The sequence below is a fragment of the Podarcis tiliguerta genome (genome assembly GCF_965153285.1).
Source record: "Podarcis tiliguerta genome assembly, chromosome: 1".
Taxonomy (NCBI): Eukaryota; Metazoa; Chordata; class Lepidosauria; order Squamata; family Lacertidae; genus Podarcis; species Podarcis tiliguerta.
Window position 1 is genome coordinate 78,350,832 of NC_139534.1, and position 22,300 is coordinate 78,373,131.

The 22,300-nt window shown below is 39.8% G+C and overlaps 1 protein-coding gene across 8 annotated transcripts in view; it reads right to left on the bottom strand.

Annotated features, from left to right (window-relative positions):
- Positions 1–22,300, bottom strand: part of SHANK2 (SH3 and multiple ankyrin repeat domains 2) — a 339,067-nt gene that overhangs the window by 49,127 nt on the left and 267,640 nt on the right. For 5 of the 8 annotated variants that reach the window (XM_083408314.1, XM_083408315.1, XM_083408319.1 and 2 more), the window contains 3 exons: positions 9,440–9,575; positions 6,189–6,269; positions 1,441–1,461 (listed from right to left, as the gene is read on the bottom strand). In XM_083408314.1, the coding sequence (XP_083264440.1) occupies positions 1,441–1,461; positions 6,189–6,269; positions 9,440–9,575 (238 nt within the window). The remainder of the gene's footprint in view (positions 1–1,440; positions 1,462–6,188; positions 6,270–9,439; positions 9,576–22,300) is intronic. The other 3 variants (XM_083408317.1, XM_083408318.1, XM_083408316.1) reach the window with 2 other exon arrangements.

The window sequence follows — 22,300 nt, forward strand, 5'->3', positions numbered from 1 at the left end:
AGCAAGCAAACACACACACACACGCAAACATTATACCTATTGGAGAACCCATCTACACTACAAAGTGTTCCAAGTCACTGGGGCTCACAACTAGTTAAGAGGTTTTATTCTATATGGGTTTCTGCAGAAGGGTTTGAGTGGCAGTGCTGTAGGTGTACTTGGAGCTCTTGTTAATATGATCAACAAAAGGAAGAGAAACGAGAGAGCTGGGAAAAGTGTAAAACAAAAAAACCAAATTAAGTAAATTTAACTCCAGCCACTTTGCTTCACCACTGTAACACAGCATCAAAGTTAATGCTTCACACAACTCTGTAATCTACACATGACTTATCCTCAATTTCTTCTACCTCTATGGATTAGCAGTGTGCTAGGCAATCATATATACAAAAAAAACAAAGTTCCCTGCCTTGAAGAAAGCAGGTGACATACAAAGGGTAAGGAAGAAAAGGGATGCAGCTAAATATATGCAACCTTTATATACATATATTTATTTATAATTAGTATTACTACAAAATGTCAACAATCCCCATCTGTCCTTTCACTTGGCAATCTGTCATTGCAAGTTGTGCAATAGGCTCAGTAGGCATTGCAGCAGAGGTGGGTCTCAAGGAGATAAAGGAGAGGAGAGTCGTGACCTTATGGATCAGTTCAGGGAGGGCATTCCATGCATACGGGACAGTGTGGAAGAGGCTAAGTTCAACCTGAAATTATGCAGAGCAGCAGTTCTCCAGGTAAAGACTCAAGGTGTGTGTGAGGTGCCTATTTTTGAGACAGAGGCAGTGTGGTTTTGTAAGTAACGACTGGCTATTAAGCAGGCAAGTGAAATAAGTGATGCAGGACTACACCAAACTCCGGTTACTTGCCACTGCTTTTCATAGGGCTGCTTCATTCATGAGTTTCCTACATGAAGGGAAACTCAGTGCAGAAAAATATGTGTACACCCACATACACTGTTGGGCATGAAAATGGCACAAGTGTTTATTCTGCCTTGGTTACACATGTTCAGAAGCTGCAGCAGGTGGTTCCAAATACAGGTAACCACAGCAGAACAGACATACAACATGACGTGTGTGCACATATTTTTTTCCTACCTGGGGACATGCCATGCATGAAATAGCCCTAAGTGATCACCAGTTAGCACAGTAACTTTGAAATAATGACTGGGGAACAACTGGGAAGGGATCTTAAACATATAAAGGGAGAGGGAGTGGGGATGAAGGAGGCAAGACAAAAGAAAGAAATGGGATCATCTATTTCAAATGTGAAGGAAATTAGGTTATTTTATGTGATTTCAGTTCATTATCTAAATAGCTAAAACATATTAATAAGTTATTTTTATGACTGACAAACTGGACCATTTACAACTATGTATCCTCCTTTAATATGAAAAGGTGTAGGGGAGAAAAAACAAATTAAAAGAGATAAAATGCTTCCCCTTACCCTTCTTCTTCCGTACTGAAGCTTGAAAATAGAAAGGGAATGAATGGTAAATAAAATGTGAAGAGAAGGTCATTCTAAAATGATAAATCCCTGTTTGAGTCTCAAGCACCAACACTGAGCGTACTCAGTACTATGCTTTCCCCTTTTCAAATCACCATAAGCATTAGCAAAACTAGCACAGGCTATGTTTAAACTCTAATTCCAAAAGATACAAACTAAAAGGCAGAATACCATGGCTATGCCGAAAAGGAAGATCTCATCCCAAAAGTTAAACAGCATGATTTAGATTTTTAAAAATATCAGCATGATTGTGGAGGGGCGGTGGCGGGGAATATTTTAAGAGTTTGAATTCAAAGGGGAAAGAATTGTTACAATTTCTTAGGCCATTAGTTCCTGACAATCTCAGTGCAGATTCTAAAGAGGGGCAGACATGAATTAGAGCTTGTGCAACACTAATTGGGAAGCAGCCGTGTAATATTACAGGGGGCACAAAGCTGAACATGAGCTCCACAGAACCACTAAATTAGTTCCTTGGCCCAATGGGCTGTTTCCTCCAAAATAGCAGCCCCTTAATACACAGAATGGTTTAAAACTGAGGGGGAGTTTTTAAACAAAAGAATTCATTCACAAGAAGGAGGGCACTGTCATGTGTTCAAAGGAAAGAAAAGAAAGAAATTCCACTGGAATACCACAAGGTAAGAAATATTATTGGTCACAAATAAGAAAATCGTAGTGTTGGACATTCAGCCCAGACTATTGTTGCTTTCGAGGTGGGGAAGAATAACACCCGTCCCTGAAGATCAGAATCAAAGAACTTTAGGGTGGGAGTGAGCTTATCTTCAGGCTGGGATGGAAGAGGATATTTGTAAAGGACCCTAAAAAAACTCTCCCAATGTTTCAAGTGGCAGCTTGGCTGCCCTGAGCAGTGCATTGATACTTCTTTGTAATTCAGTACAGAATGCCCCTGACAATTATGCTGTGTCATGATGTAGTATTATTCCCAGAGGTGTTATTGAGGGTGGTGGTGGGGAATGGTGGCTGTTGCCATTTACTGTGGCAACAAAGCTTTTCTATTGTTAAAAAAATAAAGTATTCATGACTGAAGTGTAGACCCACATGGACTCCAAAGTTCTTTGATTGCTTCCCACCCATCCCTATAAAAGTCACCAACATCCCCACCCTGCTTTCAAGGGGAATGAATGGCCCTGTGAAAGTGGAGTGGGGGGGAGGCTGGTTCAGTTTAAGAAGAGAGAGTACAGAGAAAAGTAGGAAGAGGAACCCATTAAGAAGAGGGACAATACAAATACACTTTCAATGATAAATAGTGAGCACATGCTTTCCATGCAGAATGTTCCAAATTCAATCCCTGGCATCACCAGATGGGACTGGGCAAGATTCCCATCTGAAACCATGGAGAGTCATTGTAGAAATTTTGGATATATGGACAAATATTTGTACTATGTTCTTATGGCAGCTTCCTGTAAGTCTATCTTTTTTATATACTGGCAAATAAAAAAATATTTTTAAAGCCATTTAAACTAGTTAATAAAACATTTATGTGCACAACAGATATAGTTTCTTGAACTATTTTTGTTAGACATCACTGATGAAAGGAAGTTGATAAACAGTAACAACAGCAGCAACAATAATAATTTAAACTATTGCCATGACTAATACGTAATTTTCAACTCCATATTCTGCGCAGCATGAACGTTTGCATACTTTTATAAATGGTAGGTGGTCTTTCAAAAGACACCATCACATCTACAGCCTTATCCTATGCAAGTTTACACAGAGGAACAAAGAAATGACATTAGTGGTATTTACTCCTAAGTTTGCAGAGGACTAAAGCCTTTGCATATTTAGCAGCATTGGTAGGCATGCAGGAGTATTTTAAGTATTGTGTGCTCTTTCCCTGTATAATCAAGGGTGTCCTGTTCTCTTCAACACAATCCCAGAAAATCTTGCTTACAATCATGTCATGGAAGTAAATAAGGAAGTTCCTACTCATACATTCATGGACTTTGAAACACGTTTGGTGTGGATATCTCTAGCTCTTAAGACAATTTTTCATCATAGCAAAGTACTTAATTTTCTATAAAATTATATAACCATTTAATATAAAAATTATGAAGGATGAAGAAACCTCAAGTTTCTATATTATAATGGTCAGGAAGACATTTTCTTTATTGCCAACTCCTTTAAGGTTATTTATGTCTATCCTTTCAGTGATAGACTTCTCAAAAATAAAACACCCAATATGTGCCACCAGAAGGCTTGTATTTCTTGTATTTCTTTAGAGAAAATGTGAACTAACTGGAGTTACACCTGGACAGAGTAATTATCAGGCTGACCTGTTTAGAGTGTTAAAACGTGTAGCAATTGATTCCCTCCACAGCTGCTTTTATAGGTCTTAGCAGTCTACCAAGAACTATAAGAAAACACAAGTTTTCCTACGGACACACCTAGACCTTCCTGCTGAGCTTATTTCATTCCAGCTCCCATTCAAATTTGCCCTCCTTGGTGGGAAGACCACTCCCTGATACTGCTGGCCATGGGGAATTTCCCCAGCAGCAGCTGGCCAGCAAGCGAGTGCGGCCTGGTAGGCGGGGATGAAGGAAGAGAGCAAAGGGGCCGCAGTTATCGCCCCCTGTGGACATGGTGAGCAACCACGATATCCACATGGTTCCAGGATTAATCATTCAGGCTTATCCTGATCTCATCTTTGCTGACATAACCTTTTCACCACTGCCTACTAGGCAACATCTCCACTGAGGGAAGGGAGTGGAACTTGCTCAGCCCCTGACAGAAGCAACTTTTCTCTTGCAGGTAGCTGTCAGGCTCCAAACGATGACCTCTGATGCAAGCGAGTGAGACTGAGCTGCTGTGATTCACTCAAGCCCATGGTGGAGGCCAAGTCTTCCCTTGATGGCAGTTGATTTCAAATTACAGCCGGAGAAGAACTGCCATTCCTTTGAAGTTGTGTGATTTTATTGGGGAAAAGAAAGGCGCTCAGAAGGAAGGTGCAGTTGTGGCCCAAAGAAAGCTTTTTCCTGAATCTCAAAATGGTTCGTGAGTCGGATGCTAAGACCTATAAAGGCAGCATTGTGAGGAAGTCAATTACACTGAGTACTACACATTTTCATAGCTTAAATAGGTCACCCTGGTGATTACTATCTCTGCTCAGGTGTAACTTCTTGTTAGCTTACAATGTCCAGATTGAAGAAAAATGCCCTAGTTAGCCAACAAGATCATTATTTTTATGGTTCATAAGGGAGCCTTTCCCATTTTTCCATGGCGAATGAACAAGGACTGTGCTATGATACAAAAATTTGTTTAAAAGGATAACTTCATGATATTCAAAGCAAGTGAAACAGGAATTTTATGGTTGGCAAAAAAAAAAAATTAAAACCCAATAACTCTCATATAAAATAGCCCCCTATTTCCCACCTAATCCCTCCAAAACCTAAACAGTATTAATTGCAACTGGTCTGTTGTGTTATTTAAAGCAGGAAATAGTACAAAGGAGGGCATATTTCTGAATAAAATTGCTGGTAATTCACAATCAAGAAATAAATTTAAATGAAGATTATATAAAAAATAAACTCTTCATTTGAGAAGCCTCTGTAATTTCTATTTTAAAATGTTTCAGCTTAATACCTCTAAAGGTGTTAAATAAACAAACTCGATGTTACCTAGGACTCAGCGAGACTGGTAAAGAAATAGTGATTTATATGCATTGTATGTTCAATACGTGCCACCAGATGGCGATGTGGAGTCCCTTTTTTCTCTACCTGTTTTCCCTGTTTAAATTTACGCTTTAAACTGAAACACTTCTTTGATGTGTCTAGATCCAGCACTAGACATCAGGATATCTAAAGTGTTTTCTATGTAACAAATATTTGATTACTAAAAGGTAGGAAAATGTTGAACTGTTTTCTTTAAATAAAAAAGACCTTATATCAGAAATATTTTAACTAAATATTGTAAAAATGGATTCTACTACTAGAACGCTATTTTTTTCTGCACAAAAATAGGTGAAGTAAAGATTAAGAAATGTTCTTGTTCATGCAAATTCAGGCTGCAATCCTATAGACGCACACCTGCAAGTAAGCCCCACTGAACTCAATGGGATTTACTTCTGAGTACACATCCATAGGATTGCACTGGATCAAATAAATAAATAAATAAATAAATAATGACAGGCCCTAATCCAGGAGGAGAGATAAAAATTATGGTAAGGAACATCTGAGAGCCGAAACCTGCTTTAAGCTAACAAATTGCTTTTGCTGGATTGGGGGCAATGAACACCAATAAGAGATAGTTTCCTTTCAGGCACAACACTTTGTTTCTGGGTCAGCTTTTATAGAACGACAGCTAGCAGCTTACCTTTGTCCACTAATGAGAGGCCACAGAAATTTAAAATAAAACAATATTAGATAAACTGATTTCTTAGGGGGGAAAAACAAGCTAATAAAATATGCTTATAGCTTTAAATTAATGTGTAAAATAACAATGCACATAAATGATAAAACACATTCTGTCGCAGAGCTGGAAACAAAATTAAACACAACAAGGTCACTCATGCTCATCATGCACACGTGGGAATCTCCAGAAAAGCAACATTCCCATGTAATTGATTTTCCAATACCACGTTCTGTACAGGGTGCAGTTCACTTTCAAACAGTCTTAACATTGCCTTTTCATCTCTGCTATTGCAGCATGCTCATTAAGAAACACTTTCTTACCAAGCTCTTCAAGTTCTGAGGTCATTGACTTAGACCGCAAGGTCAGTGCAGTGGTTGGAGCCCGTTTTGGAGGTGGTGGGGCTTTGCATTAAACAGAAGGACATACATGATAAGAAACAGCACTCACTGTATGCTCATATATGCATTATTCATATTCAACACAAAAATGCATTACTAATTAAATGAAAATAGGTTTTTCTCTATGTAGCTAATCAGTTAACTGATCTCTGGAAACAACGTTTACATAGAGCAGTTTCCACACATAGGAAAGGAAGACACCGCAGTATTTCTTTGACATATATTTTATTTTAGGAGATAGTCATGCCGGGTTCACAACTAAGCTTATGCTATTGAATCTTATATGCTTAAAGGTTTATCAAATGAGACATGGTACTGTAGAAGTCTGTAAGCTCTGCATTTCTACATTACTCAAAGAGCCTCACATGAACAGCTCATGTCAACAGCAGCAAATGACCTGAAAGTTATCTGACTGACAAGTCGGTTGGACCAGAAATCATGACTGGACACAAGAAGTGAACAGGAGAACCACAGAAAGTGATAGTTTATAATAATGCTTCTAAATCTTTGAAAAGCAATAGGCTATACACAACTTTTGTATTGTAAACTGAACTAAAAAGAAAATGATTGAAGCTGTGTTCATTGATAGTTTGAGTTAGACACGTAAGTCATTGTAGCCTACAATACAATGATACATTAGCTGTGTGGAGCTCAAAGCAGTCAAATGCTCCAGAACTTACAACCAGAGATAAATATTTAAGTTGTTACATCCAAAGTGTATTATATCAATTTTTGCTACCCTGCCCAAATCAGCTTATCTCAAGTAGCCCTTACTATGTTTGTTACTGAAAGTCACATATATAAAACTGGCAGCCGTTTGAGCTTAATGGGTCATGCATTCAAACTGTACAACTGACTTATGCCCTGCTTTACAAGTAGATAATGGAGAGCAACTCCAAGCAGACATATTTTTGGCCAAGTTATTTCAAAAGGAAATGAGCTTCATATGTAAATGCACTATGCTATTGACCCCTTTTTCACAGGACCATGGCAAATGAATATGCAGGAAATGATCATGTTATAAGAGATAGTATATAGGATTCAAATCAATCAAGAAAGACCCATTAAACAAGCCCCGCCCACATGGTTGGGCTATTTATGCACATTTTCCAAAAGTGCAGAACTGCACCAGAAGGAACTAGTTCTCATGTCAATTGATGTCTATTAAAAAAGAGTATTTTTTCAACTTTGGAAATTAACTCTTCCGTAAAATAATACAACACATATTAAATTGTGGGATGAAACTCAAATTGTGCAAATTGAACTTAACCTTCCATCAATAATTGAGGTCATATGTACTCCAACTGTGCTGAAAATAAAAATAAAACTTCTGTGCAAATCTTTCACAATTCCAGGTTCTATGTATTCTTCAACTATTATGAGGTTTGAACTGGTATGTGGTTTCCAAGTCACTCCATCCCACTGGAATGACTAAAAAACTGAAAAACCATGCACATTAGGTGCTAGGGGTCAAAATGACCTCACAAAATGCTGCTTAATTTATTACTTTCTTGTTATGGCTACATATACTTAGCCTAGAACCTTTTATTTCAATTTCTTGTGAAAAGGAAAATAGATAAAAAAAGTCTATTTTTATATCAAATTACTCACTTTCCTCAGTATCAGTACAAATTATATTAGAGGTCAATAATACCCAAAAGGCCAATAAAACTCATTTTCAAACCTTAATACTGTATATTGAACATTTTTATCAGTGAGAAGGTCCTTGTTTACACAGCCAAACTATTGTTTTCCTCATAGCTACTTGTAGACTTCATTTGAACAATACTTATTTATTCTGCTTTGGGGCTCATTTTCATCTCAATTGCATCTTTAAAATTGCAAACAACCTGTACCTCCCCCTCTGCAGGTGGGCAGACTTAATGGCAAATCTCCATAGAGAAACTTTAGATTTTATCTGTTTACATGAAGATATTTGAAAAATATGTTGTTGAGAGCTGCCTTGGGCATCTCTGCGATCAGCAGCTCAAATTCCAGGTCAGACAGTGGTTGACAAACGAGCAACCTATTTACAGTCTTCTGGACAGAATATAACAACTTTTTCACCAATAAGCAGGAAAAAACCTGACTATGGCAACAACATTGAAAAAACAAGCAACCAGAAATCCCCCCAGAGTTCCTTTCCCACAAATTCAGAAGTGTCAACAGCAACATTTTTTGTTTTTACACTTACATATTATGTGCTAAGGAATGGAAGGACAGTGATTTTCCTTTCTTCAGTGCATGAGAATGCAGCAATCTTAGTCCACAAATACAAGTCTGAGATCATTCTTTCTTATAATAAAACTAAAGCTGGTATGCACAACTGTGACCTGATGGTGTCTGTTTAAATGCCTATATTTGCTTGGAAGGTAAGCAAACCACAATAGAGTGAACATCCCAAAATATTATTTTCCTGATATACTTGTATCTGGAGTTGATCAAATTCTGAGCTGAGCATAGACACATAGCCAACCTGCCTGGGATGTCAAGCGGCAGCTCCAAAATTGGTAGAGCCTGCCTATGCTGACCCCAGGAAAAGGTGAAGGCATGATATCTGTGATTGACACAATGGCAGAAAATCACAGCAACAATGTGCTTTATGTAAATATTCTGCCTCCCATATTCATGGTGCTGTAAATGTGGCGATTGTGCATAAGCTGCTCAAGTAAAAGTCATTTGCAACTCACAGCAAACTGCATTGTTACACTCATGTAACAATTTATAATGAGGTTATATGTATGCTAACAACACAAGATTCCTTTGCTCCATTTTGGAGGAAGGATGGAATATAAATCTATCAAATAAATAAATAGATTATATGTTGCTTTGTGTTTTAAAAAAACCTCTGGGATCAATTAGACCCTACACACCATTCTTGTGGATTTATGCATTTTATGTTGTGGGTTTTTGTTGTCCCTCGTTAGTTCTTTTCTTGTTTTACTGCAAAAGAAAACTTCTCAATAAGGACATTTTTCAGAACACTTAGATGGGACCTTCCTCCAGCTATTTTAAAAATGTTTTTCTTGGGATATATTTGATTTCAAAACTGCTGTGATACAGTATTTTTTCTATTAATGGAGGGTTACATATTTCTAAATAATTTCTCATTTACATTGTTCTCTCAATGAAAGGAAATACGATAAACAGTTCAAACTATGAAAAGAATGTACCTTTCTTTCTGGCTGTGTCATCTGGATCAAGATTCCTGGTTACTGTGACAACTTTAAGAACTAAATGATTGCCTCCTTGCCGAATCATGTTCACCACTTGCCTATGGCCAACTTTAACTACATTTTCATTATTAACCTGCAGGGGGAGAGAGAGAGAAAGGACAGAGTTATACTAAAACACGTGGAAAATAATACTTGATTGTAAAAGATAAAGTAAAACAATATCTATAAGGTTTTGAAGAGTGTTCAAAGAATTTGATTTTGACCTAATCAGCAGCTCCCTGGCTAATCTGCAGATATTCCTGTTTCAGAATTATTATTATTTGGCTAGCACCAATCCAGCAATAAAAATCCCCTAAACACATATCTGATTATTCTTGTCACAAATTAACATTTTGGAAGCACTTATAGATGGAGAATTGAACTCCACTTATAGATGGAGAATTAAATCAATATTTTTCCACTGCAGTGGAAATAAGGTACAACAGACCAAAAGATACTATATATTGATATTAGTTTAATTTGACTCATTTTCTTTATATCCCTGTCATGCTTATAAACCATAACGGCAACTTCCAGCCCCCAGAAACATCTATTGCTTGCATGATTTGTAAACACACCAGGAAGCCAAACCATAATCATGACAGCCTTTTAACGCGTACCCAGACAGCTGTGAATGTAATTAAATATAAAGTGTCTTTGACCAAAATTTGCTCTTGACACAAATCTGCACAGGAACCACATTGGATTTCCCCCCCACAAGTACTTAAGTACACTTCAGAAGGTCTGTACTTTATTTTCATAAAATATTATTGTTATTTAAATTCATTAGTCACTTGCTACGTAAAGAATCTCTAAGCAACTTACATAACTTAAACTTCTTAAAGTCAGAAAAAATGACAAAACAAAAATCATCAAATCTTTTAGTGTAGTCAGGCAGGTGGTGGTGGTGAGGAGGAAGAGTTCTACATTGGAGGCCTCTGGGGTCTGACCTCCAGGAAAACTATGGATGGCCATCTTTATTATAGGTTCCAATCACAAGGAGTTTCCTAATGTAAATATCCTTTTCCTCTCTGCAATTGCTAGTGCCACATTAGGGAAAGCATATGGGTACATAGCTGATTTCCTTAAGAAGTCAATACCAGCTTGGTCATTTAGATTAAGCAAGTGACATGGGAAAAGAGATAAATCTTTTCTCTCCCAGTACCACAGTCTTTATCCAATTCACCCCTGCTTTGGCCACTACTAGCTAAGACTGCTTTTTAAAAGAGATCCAATCTTCTATGGTTTGGTCCTAAACAAGCATCTCAGGAGAAGAGGGAAGTGACAATATGGCACAGGAACATAAAGACAAACATTATAAATGTCAAAGAAAAAGATAGCAGCAGCAGCATACAATAGGGTTGTACTATGCTGAAACTTGTCTTTCAATTTCTCAAAAGTTTCTTCCATTGTGAAAGAGGCTACTATTTTTTCTTCCCATTTACTAGCACTCTAGAATTTCTTTACAATTTTGGTGGGTGTAGGGTTGAGGTTATAGTTCTCTGTAGCTCCTTTGTTCCTTATCTGACAAAGCCCCATGGAAGCAGTTACTTGACAAGTCCATTCCATGGCTTTAGTGGCTAACTAGCACCTGAGATCAGTGCACTCTGATTTGGTTTTTAAGGGAAGTCCTATTAAAAAAAAAAAAAAATCTTTCTGCACCAATTTCTTTATAACAAAAAATACCAGAACTTTTTAAAATAAAAAACCCGTTAGGTGCATGGTACGCAGCCGTTGTGTTTTGTGAGTCGACGACCTGCCACCCACATAGGATTATAATAAAACACAAAGACACATTATTTTAGGTTAATGGGCAAAATTAGGCCACAACTTTATTGGTTACAGCATGTGAGTGGTATTGGCTTAGGCACTGGATAAAACAGCAATACAAGACTCCACCCCGCTCAGCGGGGAGTCATTTCAGGGGTTAACAACCAGTGGGAGGAGCTTGTTATGCAACTGGAAGCTTCCCCATGATGTCACCGGGGGTCATGCCATGGCCCTAGCCACCAGCAGGGCATCAAACAGGATGCATGACCGTCTGATTCCTTTAACGGAATACCCAAAAGAGGAGGGGTGGATGATGGCCATACCTAAACCTCCAACACAGTACACATATTCTAAAGCCTAACCGTCAATACTAAAAAAGTTGTGATGAGTTGCTACGAGGTAGGCAAAAAAACCAAGAGGCTGGTGCCAATTTGCCAAATTGATAAAATAGTTCTACCAGGCCCCTTGGGCAACCAAGGCAACCAACCGAAGTCCATAGCAAGGTCAATACGCAGAGGAAACTGACCTAAAGGGAGGGAGGGCGGGAGAGCCGATGTAAGCAGGAACCAACTGGGGTCAGAGCTCTGCCGTGGTTGCTTAAATGCAGCTAAACCCCGCCCGCCAGCTGGCCCTATTGGCCGGCTGAAAGGCTTGGCCATGGCAGCAGAGGCAATCAGAGGCAGGGAGCCGAATACGCCTCCCTGACGCTATGGGAAGCTGCTCCCGCTCACAACTCCTCCCCTCTGGGAGGAAGAGAGGTCTTCTCAGCCAAAGATGTCATGATAGGTGCTTTTAAAGAAGCATAGGTACCAGGGAAGACTACACAATACAGACCCACCAGTCATCTTATTTATACTCTTGCTAAGTCCCTAAGCTACCATGAAAGTTAGGTAAAGGCAACAAAATGCTGTGCCACAGTCAAGAAAATTTCACTGAAATTTTCTCTTCCCTTTGATAATTTTCAGATCCTTCCCCTTTTCCAACAAATTGATAATGGTGGAGATATACAAAAGAAAATGTCAGCGCAGCGGTAGCAAATAATGAAGTAAGTGTGACCTCTTCTGCAGGTATTGCCCAACGTAAACAATAGGGTACCTCTTGGGGCTCCATGCCAGCCCCAAACTGCCTATATTATGGAAAGGTTTTCTTGTTATCTAACATGCTTCTAAAACTGCTGTCCACGACAGAGAAGAATGCTAACAACATAAGCAAATGAATCCAGGAAAAGATGGGATTATCTCAAACATATTCATAATCTGTGAAGTGGAATGGTAGAAGGAAGAAATTGGTGAGTTCAGTTTGATGGCAGGAGCCTGGTCAAATTGGCTATATCAGATTATGTGGGGGAGACTTGAATTGCTAGTATGAGGTCATCCAGTGCCTGTCAACTAAAAATCTGGGTAGGAAGTTGCAATTAGGTACTGGGCAGATATATTTAGAAAACTGGTACAGAAGACTCTTGGAAAGTGGTATTATCCTACGATAATCTTTGTAGTTGGGAGTGTGTGTGTGTGTATGTGTATTCTAGGCTAGATGGGGAGTTTTGATTAATGCATTAATGCACCAACCCACACACAAAGCAGCTGTGATTACGGTTACATTTTTCTTTCTCCCCCTCACCAACAAGATTAGCTGTAAATGGTTCAAGTCTCAGTACAGCTATTGCATCTACTTGAATGTTGAGGTGGCAAAATAATTTCTAGAAGGGAAATGTTCACAGAAAGTGATTTTAATTGATATCCTGTTGCTACTGATGTGGGTTTTTCTTGACACAGGTAGTAGAAATTCAAAGACATTTGATATGGGTAATTTTGAGAAGGACCGAAAAAAGAAAAATACTGGCATGTACAATATTAAAGGACAATATATGCAGGAGCTGATTTTGTTCACAACAAAGGAACCCACTGCAAAATTAGTTCCATACCATGTTCTTTGACAACTAATCGTTTGTGCTGCATTTTAGAAATAGGAAAAGCAGCAGATGAAATCATCTAAACTTCTGGTCTAAACTCCACCTAGACCATGAGGAACTAGATGAAGCAGCCATTTTTGAAGCACTGGGTACTGCATTGGCAGAAATAAAGATGGTGGAGGAAACAGTCCAAGCACTCTTCATTGGGGGATGAGAGGAGGCACAACTGTAACTCATTAGGGACAAACACAATTCCCCCAAGATTAAAACTGGCCAAAATTGCTATACTCTTTGAGCAACCAACTTGAATAAATGAAAGGCAGGGGGAAGCAACTCAAGCAAACACACTTGGTACTAGTAGGCTGTGGGACTTGCTGAGAAGGATGGTGTGAGAAAGTGGTGTGAGAACAGCTGCAGCTGCATGATGGACCTCCGTAACGAATTCAGTTCGTAACCAGAGGTACCACTGTAATACAAGAGGATCCACCTGATGTTGACCACAGGTAACGAGGGCAATGTGGTAGGCAGGACAACTCAACCTGGAGAGGAGCAAAAAGGCTCCACAAACTCTACCTCTCATGTTCAGTAGGAGTCATCCCTACCAGGAATGTCCTCCATTCTCCTCTTGAAAAGACACACTCTAAAACATACATACACCATTTCTAAAGAAGCAGCTCATAAATATCACACAGTTGAAGTCACATCCCAATGTGAATAGCCAGATTTCTGCCACAGCCACACTGTTACTGAAGCTGCAGAACCAGAGTGGTTAATATTACAAATTAGCATCCCTCACTTATTAGCATCAAACCAGTCTGATCCAATTTGTTATTTTTTTATCTAGTCATAAGACCATTCCATAACAAAAGTTTAACTATGAAAGCAACATAAGGCAACATCGATAGCATTTAACTCAGACCCAAATGAAACTATGTATTGTCCCAATGTGGTGTTCTCAATATGTTACATCTGTTTTTTTGAAGTGTTATAAGTAGGCAGTGCTGTATAAAATAATATGTACAATGTAAATCAATTCAGTTAAAACCACAAGAACTGGTACATTCAGATTTTTTTTGAGACTTCATTCTAAAACAGCTGATGATAACAAATTCAACCAGGATTTAGTAAAGGCCACCCTCACTTAGTTTCTGCAAATTGTTGAAATAAGAAGGAAAATTATTATACGACAATGCTACTTTAGAAATTGATATAGTTGTCCTGTCCATCTGAAGGGAAGCAACAGATAATTTCTGTTCAAAAACTAAAAGTATACTCTATCATCAAATCTCTAATTCCTAATTTCACCAATATGTAATGCAAGCCCCTTCCAAGAGTGATTGTTCAAAGCATTTTCTCATGTCTGTCAATTATTTCATGTTCATATTGCTATTATAACTACAGTGGTACCTTGGTTTATGAACTTAATCCATTCCCGAAGTCCGTTCTTAAACCAAAACCGTTCTTAAACCGAGGTGCTCTTTCCCTAATGAGGCCTCCTGCCGCCAGTGCCCTTCCATCGTTCGGCTTCCATTCTTAGACCGAGGTAAAGTTCGCAAACTGGGATACTACTTCTGATTTTGCGGAGTTCGTAAACCAAATAGTTCGTAAACGGCTGTTCTTAAACTGAGGTACCACTATACTATACATGAAGGTTAGAAGAGAATTTTTCATTCTAGCACTAGATTTCACATACATATGATATAACTGGTAGATTGTGCTACCCATTCTCTCTCCCTCTCTCTCTCTCTCTCACACACACACACCTTTCATATCTATCATCTATCTATCTATCTATCTATCATCTATCTATCATCTATCTATCTATCATCTATCTATCATCTATCTGCCTCTACACACTGACGATTCACAAACCTGTCAAAAAGTTTGAGAAAATTCACTAATCTTCACCCTACTTTCATTTTACACATTTTTACCAGCTGCCTCATATTTGTACATACACTGGCCTCTACACATAAAAGATTCGCAAACCTGTCAAAGAATTATGAACACTTTTATGGAAAATATTACCTTATTACCAGCTATGCAAAACAGTTACATATATACATCTGTCTTTGGTTCTTTATGAAAAACTAAGATTAATTTAACAGGCAACACTAATGTTAATCTTTGATGAGCTTGATCCTATATATCAACCCCTACTTAAAAGTGTTACAGCTATTTCTGGTGTTGAAGCAGAAATGCATTCCTGTTCCTGGCAATGAGACAGAGCTGCTTAGTTCTGCCATGATTGAAAGCATCTTGCTCCTTCTCCCTGATATGAAGGCCCTTAGCCCTGGATATGGCAGGACATGCTGGCATTGGTGTGTGTGGGTGCGCACTGCACACCTTCCTACTCTCAGGGTCAGCACAACTTCACCCACACGGACCTGTTTAAACAGCACCCACACCCCAGGAAACAGCTTAACTGGCTGGCTAAACCAGGTGAGGATAGCTTATGGGTCTCAAACCCTTGGTGAGTTAGGCATTTGCCCCTGCATGTGAAGACAGGCTCTGGAGAATTGAGTGGGTGAGACCAATAATAGGTTCAACAGTCAGGAAGATGGCTTCAGCATGTGTGGAGAGGGAAGTGAGGTGCAGATGGGACTCATCAACCTGGGAAGGCAGTGCACCTAGGAGAAGGGAAGCTCCAGTTGTAAACTTCTGATGCATTATGGGATATCTTCAGAAGAAAAGTCTCAGGATTAAACCCTACACAAATCCGGAGTGGAGTCCCTAAGACAGCTGGATAATATCTTCTATGTTTCCTTCCAGCAACTCCTGCAGCAAAGCTGGTCCCAAACATATTGTTTTGCCTTCCTTTGGATCACATCAGCGAGGTCAAGATGGGAATCTTGCTGTCTGGGCAGCCCTCCATATACAATGCCCAGGCTTGCGCCCTAAGGAAGTCACTTTGGTGCTGCTAATGCAATGACTTGACTTCACCCCCGGCGGCACACTCCATTGTCTCTCAACAATGCCAACAAGAGAAGCCCTGGAACTTGAAGATGAAGGGTAGGCAATCATCACCACCATCATCATAGTGATCTGGGCAAGACCCATTCTCCCCTAGGAACGGGGGAGAAATTTGTTCACATTTTAATGCAAATCTATGTAATTCATGGGGTTTTCTTGACAGGGATACTGGAGTGACTTGCTGGTTCCTGCTTCAGGTGAGAGCTGGACCGTAAAGAAGGCTGATTGCCGAAGAATTGATGCTTTTGAATTATGGTGCTGGAGGAGACTCTTGAGAGTCCCATGGACAGCAAGAAGATCAAACATCTCCATTCTGAAGGAAATCAGCCCTGAGTGCTCACTGGAAGGACAGATCGTGAAGCTGAGGCTCCAATACTGTGACTACCTCATGAGAAGAGAAGACTCCCTGGAAAAGGACCCTAATGTTGGGAAAGATGGAGGGCACAAGGAGAAGGGGACAACAGAGGACCAGATGGTTGCACAGTGTTCTTGAGCTACGAACATGAGTTTGACCAAACTGCGGGAGGCAGTGAAACACAGGAGTGTCTGGTGTGCTCTGGTCCATGGGGTCACAAAGAGTCAGACACAACTAAATGACTAAACAACATGAACATGTAATTCATCCTTCCCCAAACCAATACAAGAAGAGAAACACAGCTATCCTTCAAAATTCACACTGTGAGAACAGAAAATTAAAGTGAGAAAGAGCCCTGAGGCCACAGAGTTCACAGTGTTTAAAGCTGTAAATCAGATCCCCGAGGTATCCAATAAAAGTATACATTTCAAGCCAGTGCTGTGTAGTATTAGGGCTGACTGTATATTGTCAAATGAATGTGAAGAGAACCTTGAATGCTACCTATGAATTCCATTCTCTACAGACATTGACCTAATTTCATGTGGGTGGCAATGAGAAGAAAATGGAAAAAAATGTGTTGATGGTTCCACTGGTGTCTGGCTGTGATGTTACCATTTTTGGCTCCAGCCTCAGTCAATGCCAGTAAGAAGCCCCTGACAAATTAATGCTGAGAGAATGTGAACCTCGAAAGAAGTTTGCCCAGCCCTGCAGCACTGCATGTCAGAACAACAATGAAAGCAGTTAATTGTTTTCTAAGTGGCAGAGAACACTATAACATGCCCGTAACATTGACAACTATATTGACTGTTTAGCCAAGAGGATTAACTGCTGTGGCAGGGTTGGGAAGGGGTTAAACATCAACTGAAACAGATGGCTCTAGCCCATTGCAACGTAGCTAAATAATATACGGTACTTCAGCAACTATTTATTAGAATAAGAAGTCTAGGGAAGTCTGTCAAAAGAACTGAAAGACGTTGTAGTTAAACCACCACATGTTCTCATTTCAAAATGGGCAACTTATTCGTAGTGACTTTTGGGTACGCACACATTCAAACACATAATCCTATTTAACACTCTCATTGCAATTGCCACTATTAGAAAGTGTAATAATAGCAAAAATATACCAGGTTAATTATAATAATACAATCAACTGCAGTTGCCTTTTTATCAATAAACCTCTCAAGGGCGAAACTTTTATTTGAAATATTCCAATCCATGCATTTCTCAAAGCTTACCATAGGAATTAAAATCTGGAAGTTTAAAAAAAAAAAAGCCACTTAAAAAGGGATTTTATGCAATAATGCCAACACACAATGCTTTGTTGCTTTACAATAGCTCAGAAATGCTAGACAAACTAGAGAAAAATAATGAAGGTTATAAGAAAAGCAGTACTGACTTCTGATGAAAAATGTATATAAGAAAGGGGAGTACCACAAGTTCAAGCAGCAAGGAATACAAATGCCTAATATGTTTTTGTTTGACAGATTTAATAAATAACAAATGGAGGTCAAAGGGTGAAAAGAATAGGGGAAACTTCATTGACATATACCTAATAAATTACTAATCAACATGCAAGTGACTCAGTCATTGTCTTTGGTTGGGTGCTGAGAACATGCACCAGGATGCAACTACAGGAAGATTTATGAGTTTTTATTTAATGTCTTTCTAGAGGGCATTACTGAACTCTCAACTGGTATAATCCCCCAGGTTCTACTTAATGCTCTGATGCCAATGGAACTACAGCACGACAAGCAGTCACTCAATTAGTTAAATGTTTGAGACTTCCGGGTTTTTTGCAGAGAGGAATGGTGGCGCCCAGCGCTTCATCCTGTTAAAGATGCCTGGTACTGAAGCCACTGCCACCATTCTAGGTGCTGGCATGCATATGCATGTCATGCACACTGCACGCCAGCATGCAGGGGAAGGGTGGCAGAGTCCTTTTAAAGCTTGCATCACCTTCTCCTCTGTCTTGGCTGGCACCCTCCCTCCTACTCTCCTTTTAACACAGTATCACTGTGGTGGTTGCTTTGGGGCCACAATGGGATTTTTCGCAGGTGGGGTTGTTTGTTTTTTGCCTACTGTAAACGTGGAAGAGGAGACTTTAAGGTGTGGTGCCTTAATATTCAGCTCTTCTAGCTGATAAGTTGATCTGTATTTTAATTGTTTGCTTGGCTAGTAGGTTAATCTGACCACCTGAGCGCTCTGTCTCTTAAACAGATTTATCTGGTCACTTTGGCAGGAAAGCGCTGGAAGGGCAATTTAATAGCATAGCTTGATGGCCCCTGTTAGGTTCCATTGAGGATGACTTGTGGTTTCCAAGGCCTGCAACCCAGGGCTGTAGGGCCTGGGGGTAGGATAGGGACCACCTCTTGAGGCCAACTCACCCCAGTGTTTGAAGTTGTGGGAACCCAGAGTTATTTTATTTCAAGGATCTTAAAAGATCTTTAAAATGGTGGTGCCAAAACAACCTAGACACTAGTAAAACCATCCTAGGGATACATTGCAAAGCTGGGGTGCCAAAACAATAAAGATCCTGTGTCCTGTGGTCACAATTCACTGCATCTGAGAAGGAGGGGGAAACACCTAGAACAGATAATTCAACAGTCACTCTGTGAGCACTTAGAAAAGAGTGTCATGCTTACTAAGATCTCATTTCTTTTTCCTTTTTTTTTGATACTGTTACAAGCTTTGTGGATCAGTGAAGCACTGTGGACAGAGTGTATCTTAATTTCAGTAAGTCCCCTATGATACTGTTGCAGAGAAGCTGGATGAGGTAACTGTTAAGTGGATTTGTAGCTGGTTGACTGAATGAACCTCAAGCGCTCACTAATGATTCCTCATAATCCTGGGGAAAAGTGACAAGCGGGGTGCTGCAGGTTCTGTCCTGGTTCCATTGTTGTTTATTAAACATCATTTATAAATGATTTGGATGAAGGAATTGAGGGGGTGCTCATCAAATTTGCAGATTATACCAAACTGGGAGGGGTACCTAATGCTGCAGTAGACAGAACTTGGATTCAAGATGACCTTAACTGATTGGAGAGCTGGGCCCAAGCTAACAAAATGATTTTCAACAGGGATGTAAGGTTTTACACTTAAGCAGGAAGGACCAGCTACACACATATAAGATGGGGACCACCTGGCTTACGAGTACATGTGAAAAGGATCTAAGGGCCTTAGTAGACCATAAACAGCAGTTAAAAAAACAAAATCCATAGCTAATGCATCAACAGAAGTATAGGATCCAGATCAAGGGAAATATTCTGCCTTGGTCAGGCTACACCTGGAGTACTGTGCCCAATTATGGGTGCCACAATTTAAGGAGGATATTGGCAAGCTAGAATGTGTGCAGAGGAGAGCCACCAAGATGATCAAGGGTCTGGAAACCAAGCCTTATGAAGAATGGTTGAACGGAAGTAGGTATGTTTAGCCTAGATAACAGGAGACCGAGAGGGGATATGATAGCTATCTTCCAATATCTCAAGGGCTGTCACATGGAAAATTGTTTTCTCTTGCTCCAGAGGGTAGAAGCTGAACTGATGGCTTCAAGATACAAGAAAGGAGACTCCGATGAAACATCAGGAAGAACTTTCTGACAGAAAGAGCTGTTTGACAGTGGAACAGACTCTCTCGGGAGGTTATGGACTCTCCTTCATTGGAGATTTTAAAGCAGAGGTTGGATGGCCATCTGTGATGGATGCTCTAGCTGAGATTCCGGCATTGCAGGGGGTTGGACTAAATGACCCTCTGGGTCTCTTCCAACTCTGCAATTCTATGATTCTAAGTTACTGCTGCTTCTGAAGTGATTTGTTTTCATGCAGTTTTGATGCCCAATATTTAAACTTTTTTTCTTGTATATGACATGCAATACTATTTCACTGATGGCTCCAGTTTTAAAAATAGAACTGTACTTTAATATTCATGATGGAATATCTGTCTCTTGAACTACAAGAACAATTCTGCATTCCACGTACAGCTTGTATTCCATTACTGGCATTTGAGAAATATGCTGTAGTCTGTTTAAATCTACAATGACAGCCTGATTCCAAAAAGCAAATTAAAACAAAACAAAACAAAACCCCAACTGGCTCAGGGTATATATCATACAATGACAAATCAGCAAAATACTGCCAGGGCAAATATGCCTTTTATTATTTGATATGATGTGACATGCCCAGTTCAGGCGGTAACACAAGAATGTTCCTCAAACCACTGCCTATATGCCCAAAATTAATCAATATGGAATGTATCAGCTCTCTTTTTGGAATACTCCCTCCACATATTTGACTCAGTTTGCATTTAACGCCAAATTTATCAATAAATAAATAAATCACACCTATCTGAATTTTGCGATGCAGTTCTCTAATCAATCAAACAAAAATGCATTTGCTATGGGGAAATGTGCATAAAGAAATGCCAAAATTGCTTGCAGAAATGTGTGCATTACTAAAAAATGGCATATAAAATGTGTTTATTAGGAGAAAAAACAGACTGAAATGAGGAACAATTTTCATAAGGGTTTTTAAAAAACCCAAATTGCCACAGAAATGTAGAGAACTGAATTTAGAATTAGAAAAAAAGAGAACCTGAGATAACTCAAATTGACATATTATTCCATTCCTACTCAGGATATAGTAATCTTTTCAATTGCGCATACTGAATTCTTGCAGGTAGTGGTGGTTGTATGGTAAAAAAAATTTCAAAAGCCACACACTTGTAAACATTTCAGACAAAAACATCTGAATGTATAGATCTTGTTCTATCAACTGGAGCAAATATGGAACCAGGGCTGACCCAAGACGTTTTGATGCCTGAGGAGAACCACAAAATGGCACCTCTTCCCTGCTAAGGAAGAAGGGTTGAGTGAAGATCTCCATCAGGATCAAATGGGGAATGAAGATCTACATTGGGATCTGCTGCCCTGAGGATCCTGCCGCCCGGAACAGTCGCCCTACAGTCATGGGTAGGCTGGTTCAGTCTGGAACTGTTTTTGTACTAGAGTACCTGTGCCTGGGACACGGGTGGCACTGTGGGTTAAACCACAGAGCCTAGGACTTGCTGATCAGAAGGCTGGCGGTTCGAATCCCCATGACGGGGTGAGCTCCTGTTGCTCGGTCCCTGCTCCTGCCAACCTAGCAGTTCAAAAGCACGTCAAAGTGCAAGTAGATAAATAGGTACCACTCCGGCAGGAAGGTAAACGGCATTTCCGTGCGCTGCTCTGGTCTGCCAGAAGCGGCTTAGTCATGCTGGCCACATGACCCGGAAGCTGTATGCCAGCTCCCTCGGCCAATAAAGCAAGATGAGTGCCGCAACCTCAGAGTCGGCCACGACTGGACCTAATGGTCAGGGGTCCCTTTACCTGTGCCTACAAAAAGGAAAACGAGGACAAATAGCCACAATTCCATGGACTTCCCCAGGCCCAGTGATTTTGCACTAGCTCACTGACTGACCAGTTCCTTCTTCCTGAGGCTGGAAAGTTCATTGGGCATGTCTATCTAGGGTTTGTTTAGGAATTATATTGCTCAAGGAAATTTTCCAGTGCTTCCTCCTCAAAACTCTTCATTAACTATGAAGGGGGCTGGCAAAATATAAGTGGCATTCATCCTTTCCAGCCTATTTTTACTACCACCCATTACTAAATTAATCCTATTTATGTATGGACTTAGGTTTTTCAGATGGACAAGGAGTAGTTCAACTCAATAAAACTGTCTCATTTCACGATTGCTCATATACCTGCTACCTAACTGTGAAGGTACTTGAGGACCATTGCAGGCTTACACAAATCACAATATTTGCTCACAGCAGTCAT